This window comes from Lactuca virosa, chromosome 9 (genome assembly GCF_052849685.1).
Source record: "Lactuca virosa cultivar CGN04683 chromosome 9, Lactuca_virosa_CGN04683_v6, whole genome shotgun sequence".
Taxonomy (NCBI): Eukaryota; Viridiplantae; Streptophyta; class Magnoliopsida; order Asterales; family Asteraceae; genus Lactuca; species Lactuca virosa.
The window spans coordinates 60,514,562-60,520,603 of NC_136434.1; the positions used below are offsets into that span (position 1 = coordinate 60,514,562).

A 6,042-nucleotide genomic window follows, 5' to 3' on the forward strand; every position below is an offset into this window, starting at 1 on the left:
CAAATGTTCAAGAATAATCGATTTGTGGAGTTCACCAGAGACGTGAAATGTTCGTTTCATGGATTCGAGAGGAGATAAAGATACGATGAACAAAAAAGCAGAGAAGACGCAAATTTGAGGATCAATGGAATCCAACGGAAATTCGAGGATTAGAATAGCAAAAAGGAAGAATCGGTGGAGAAACAGATGGTAATGGAAGAAAAAGGGGAAGTCTGTGTTCTAGGTTGAAAGAGGTGGTGACGCTTAGATTGGAGCCAAATAACGGTCATGTAGATGAGAGGAGAACACGTGTATCATCTTCACCTGCAAGCCGATGACGATGTAAATGAAGCCATAGCTCCACCACAACTACTACCAGTTATATAAGCCAAACCACAAAACCACCAGCTTCAAAGTGGAACTGTAGATAAGCATGCTTGGTTTTTATTGTATGATAAATTACAATTATGAAAGACATATGGACACTTGAAAACTAAAATATAAGTAGCAAGCTATTACATTTAAATAATTGCAAAAATATAGAAATAAAAAACAAAAAAATAATATTTTTTTTTTGGATTTCGGATATATCCGAAAATTCATAAATCTACTATCCATATCCGAATCCGAAAAATTGGATATCCGAAATTTTCGGATATCCGAATTTTCGGATAATTTTGTTTCGGATCAGATTTTGAATAAGGATATTTTTGAACAACCCTAATTATGAGTGGGCTGAATGGTATTGCTCGGCCTAAAAGATATTTAATTTTGCTCTTTGTATTTTGTTTGTTTTTCAACCCCATTGTAGTATCTAGCTACCCGGCCTGGTTGCTTTTTGCTTTAATATATTTCTCTTTTTAAAAAATTCAAATTCAAATTCAAATTTTGCATTCCAGGATATTTGCATATCTTCTAGAAATTTCATAGAAATATAGAAATAAAATTACATAACTTTCCATAAAGACATAATCAACAAAATTACCCTATAATACTATTAATGCGTCATAAAAGAAAGTAAACATTTGGATCAGTACTAAATCATTAAATTAGTACATTGTACAATACAAATATACATTTAAAGCTTCGTTCTCCTGATATATGCTTACTTCTTTTTAACAATTTGGGAGATATCATTAGCAATATTCTTTGCATCATTTGAAATACCGAACAATCCAGCACCTGCAAATCCCACACAGTAAAGACCATGTTCCCCTTTCCAATGATTCGGGCTCTTAAGATGTGGCATTCCTTTTTCATTAAACAACCCTTCATCATGCTGAATAAAACCAAAAAAAATTGGATCAACCATAAACAAAATCGTAAGTAAATATAAATCTAATCACATTAGATATATACCTTAAGCCATTTCCTCACATTGCTTCTAAAACCAGTAGCAAAGACTATGGCATCAAATCGTTTCTGTTGACCATTTGAAAACATGATTTGATCACCTTTTATCTCTTCAATTGGCTTCATTACCTTATGACACAAAGAACATATCATAAAAGTTAGTCATTGTTTAAACTGTTATGAGTTTGATATTAAAAGAAGATATATAACAAGGTTTACCTCAATGTCTCCGGTTTTGATCCTTGCAACTGTTCCAACATCAATAACGGGTGATCTTCCAGTTTCCCGTTTAAGATAAAATGGCCCTTTTGTTGGCCTTTGTATTCCGTGTTTACAAAGATCTCCATACAACAACTTACTAAACATTAAAACAATTTTATCCACAAAACTACACGAAAGATATTTCAGTAAATACATCCCGAGTTGTACTAACTCCTTTGTGAGCACATGTACCTGTCACAACAATAAACCATTAAAACTACATGAAATGCATTTTAAAATTATAGTATATCACAAGTGCATATTCAAACACCGAGTGGGAGAACATTTAGATGAATGAACGTAAGATAACATGGAAAAAAGAGAGTACTTACAGGGCTACGAACAACAATCGACGTTTGGGCACCCCAGTTGAACAAATCATAAGCAATTTCCATGCCAGAATTTCCAGCACCAACAACAAGCACATTTTTGTATCCAAATTTCGTTCCATTTTTGTATTCACTAGAGTGTATGATTGACCCTGTGAAGCTATCTAAACCATTAACACTAGGGATATATCCTTCACTGTTTTCACCTGTTGACACCACAAGAAACTCTCCGACATACTCTTCCACAAAACCTGAAACCCCATTTTTGGCTTTAACAACCCATCTCTTTGTAATCCTGTCATACCATGCACTCTCGACATTACGATTGTACAATGGATCTACATTGAATTCAGTAACATACTTATGCAAGTATTGAACAAACATATATTTGGGTACAAATGTGGGTGCTGAAACTGGAAATGGCATGTGAGGGAGTTCACAAAAGTTTTTAGCTAAGTGAAGCTTCAAACAATCGTAAGTCTTCTTTTGCCATAAAGATGCATAACAATCATCCCTTTCCAAAATGACATTTGGAATAGAGAGAAGATTGAGACATGCAGATGTTGCAAGTCCCGCAGGTCCTGCTCCTACTATCAGAACATCGGTTTCATGCTTCACCATCAAGCTCTTAAGTGTGGTTTTGTTCTGATGATTGTACGGATGAATGGATGATGAAGTAGACCATGCAATTATAACTCTTTATATAGGAATACGATGAACAGACAAACCAGACTAATTTTCCTTGATCCAAGGAACCGTTATACTTCGAAATTATTTTGTTCATATTGTTCTTAAATACGTGAATGAAATTGCATCACTCATCGAATTTGTCCCCGCTTTATTGGAAACAAGCTTTGAGAAGATTATTTAACGTTACAAAACTTCATTCAACAGAAATCTATGTGTTCATACTAATGGTGTACCCGGGTCGGTCAATGAGCCCAATACCAACCCGGTTATAACAACTCAGTACGTAAGAAACAAAGAGCAGCTGTTTAACCCATAAGCAATCCATGCCGATAGAGCTGGCAAAAATCGACCCAACCAACCAAACCAATCCGAACTCAACCCAACCCAAAATTAGCAGGTTGGGTTGAGATTTTCAACCCATTTAGGATAAATGGGTTAACCCACCTAACCTATTTAATTAAATAGGTTGGATTGGGTAAAGTTATCAACCCGTTTTAACCCACCAACCCGTTTCACTTTAATATATATTTAATTTAATAATTATTTAAATATTACCATGTATTAATCTAAGTATTAATTTATAAACTATAATGTTTTATTGTTATTTTTTTTAAAAAAAATGCAATCCTAGTTCTTATCTTTTTGTTTGCGCCGACAACACTAGTCACTCTTCAAAATCATTTCGAAATAACATATCTTTAATGTCATTTGAACAATTTTTTTGTATTTTGTGAATTAGAATTTTGTGCTTTTATTATACATTGAAAGTTTATTTAAGTTTGAAACTAATTTAAGTGGTGTAATCTTTTGTTATTTTATTTACTTTTTTATTTTAAATGGGTTAACCTAGGTTAACTCATTTATTTAATAGGTTGGGTTGAGAATTATATAAACGGGTCAACCTGATGACAACCCATTTATCTGAAAGGTTGAGTTGGGTTGGAAATATCCACCCATTTAAATAAAAAAGTTGGGTTGGGTTGAAATATTCAACTCAATTAATAAATGGGTTGAACCCAAACCCAACCCAAGTCGACCCATTGTCAACTCTACATGCAGACCCGACTCTTACAAATCAGCCTATAATCAACAAAAGACAACTATTAAATAACTAATCCAGAAGGCAATACCAATACATAACAAATAAATAAGAAAAGAAACAAGACAAATCCCACAAGTTATGCAAATACAAAATCCTGACAATAAAATATAAAAGTTGTACATACGAGATAGTTGTATTTATCCGGGTAATGAATGAGGACCGGATAAAACTTTTTACTCTAATATATGGAAAGACCTATAAGAACTTTCAAGGACCGAGCAACAAGGTAAGTTTACGAAAGGGACCAAAAACTATTTGCAATTCATGTTTATCAAACAACGTCTAACTTAAGCATCAGAGAACAATACCAGAGTCCAACCATCGGTGTAGCTTTCTAACATAATAGTTGTTCCATTTTTCAATTTTTACCGCCATCAATTGAATTTTTTTCTTTATCTTATAAAGTAATGTTGAAAGTATATATAAAAATTAAAGATTATTAATGACAATCCATATAAACTTATCAAATATTAAATATAAAAAGTTGTGCGTTTTGACCATCGTAACTATCAAAAGGACTACCATTAAATTCATCTAACAATGGTCGGTAATTTTATATCGTAAACAAACTAATGTTCTTAATTAATTGAAGACAAAACTAAAATTTACTATAGTAATTTTCATTTTTTTTGCTAATAATAATGTGTGTATATACAGTGGTAGTTATAATTTACCACATTCTATAATTAATGTGTAGGTTGAAAACTAAAATTTGATTTATAACGTGTGATATTTCTATAGGAGTGCATAATAACAAATAACTAATTACATGCATGTTTATGTATACGAATTAAGTTATGTGTATTAATTACAGTTAAAAATATATTAGTTAAAAAGGTTTAACAAATGTAAAACAAAACAATATACTCTCATCTTATATTAAAAATAAAAGCAACACTTTAAAATGTTGCATTTTACAATATGAATAACAAGCCTTGCATTTAAGCGTTAATCAATAATTTTTTTTTAATTTTTATATATTTGGTCCGTAAGTTTTTTTCGTCTATATTTACCCCTTCAACTTGTTAAACTGTACAGATTCAGTCATTATGACCGGTTACTCCGGGTTATCCGGGAAAAATGACTTAATAGGGTAATATATTTCCATTTTGTACACATTTACTCTTTATTAATTTTGTACACATTTAGTCCTTAATATTTTTTGTTTCAAAATAAGTCATTTTTGTTTTTGTACTCATTCAGTACTTATGAATGATTTCTGTAGGTTTTCTCACGATATCTTACGTCTGACAATCATTGTTGACGTGTTTGTGGCTGTTGATGTTTATATCCATCGCAATCTCGACTGCTTGGTTGTGTAGGCCTTGTGGTTTGACTTAGGTCGTGTGTTCTGAACGTCATAACTTCTTCATATGATATCATATTTTAACGATCTTTATATCCACATGTTCGTTTTTTACTCAACTACAACTTTCGTTATGATTACCCCCGTTACAATGTAATATATTTTTACTTACGATTTTATGAAAAAAAAACATTCATACCTGCATTCATAAAAAACGTATGGATATAGAGATTGTAAGTAAAAATATATTACTTTTTAATAGGAGTAATCTAAACGAAAGTTGAAGTAGACTAAAATACGAACGCATGAAAATATGTGTACAAAAATATTAATGACTAAATGTGTACAAAATGAGAAATATGTTACCATATTAAGTCATTTTTCCCGGCTAACCTAAAGTAAACGACCATAAGGACTGAATGTGTACAGTTTAACAATTTGAAGGGGTAAATATAGACAAAAAAAACTCAGTGACCAAATGTATATAAATCGGAAAATATGTTACCCTTTAAGTCATTATCCCATAAAGAAATATTGCATTCATTTTTATCTCATTTTTTGTTTGCAAGTTTTGGAAATGCCTATAGGGTTCATCTAAGTAAATTCTTATAGAATACTCGTGTGTGTGTGTGTGTATGTGTGTGTCTATATATATATATATATATATATATATATATATATATATATATATATATATATATATATATATATATATATATATATATATAACCCTCGATCTACACTTACCATTCTATTATTTCACCATCATCTTTTTTGCGTGTGAAATTTTAGAGGGATGATACTTTTCTTTCATATGCTTATTGCAACATCCATAAAATTCATAAAAAAATAAAACTTTTTCAAACATCCAAAAACCATTAGTTATTACAAAATGTTTTCAAAATAGTTTCATATCATAGAATCCCAGAAATTAAAATCATAGAATGTGAGGAGGTGCACGATCAAGCCTTCGCTTTCCCACGATCATCCGAAGTATCTAGAACAAAATCCACAAATGTAAG

General features: G+C 31.4%; 1 protein-coding gene across 1 annotated transcript; it reads right to left on the reverse strand.

Moving 5' to 3' along the window:
- Positions 1 to 1,084: 1,084 nt before the first annotated feature.
- On the reverse strand, positions 1,085 to 2,543 carry LOC145139272 (putative indole-3-pyruvate monooxygenase YUCCA10). Its single transcript, XM_079073156.1, has 4 exons — positions 1,926 to 2,543; positions 1,552 to 1,785; positions 1,339 to 1,461; positions 1,085 to 1,258 (listed from the first exon to the last, which is right to left on the reverse strand). The coding sequence occupies exons 1-4, from the start codon at positions 2,541 to 2,543 to the stop codon at positions 1,085 to 1,087; spliced, it is 1,149 nt and encodes a 382-aa protein (XP_078929282.1).
- Positions 2,544 to 6,042: the final 3,499 nt, after the last annotated feature.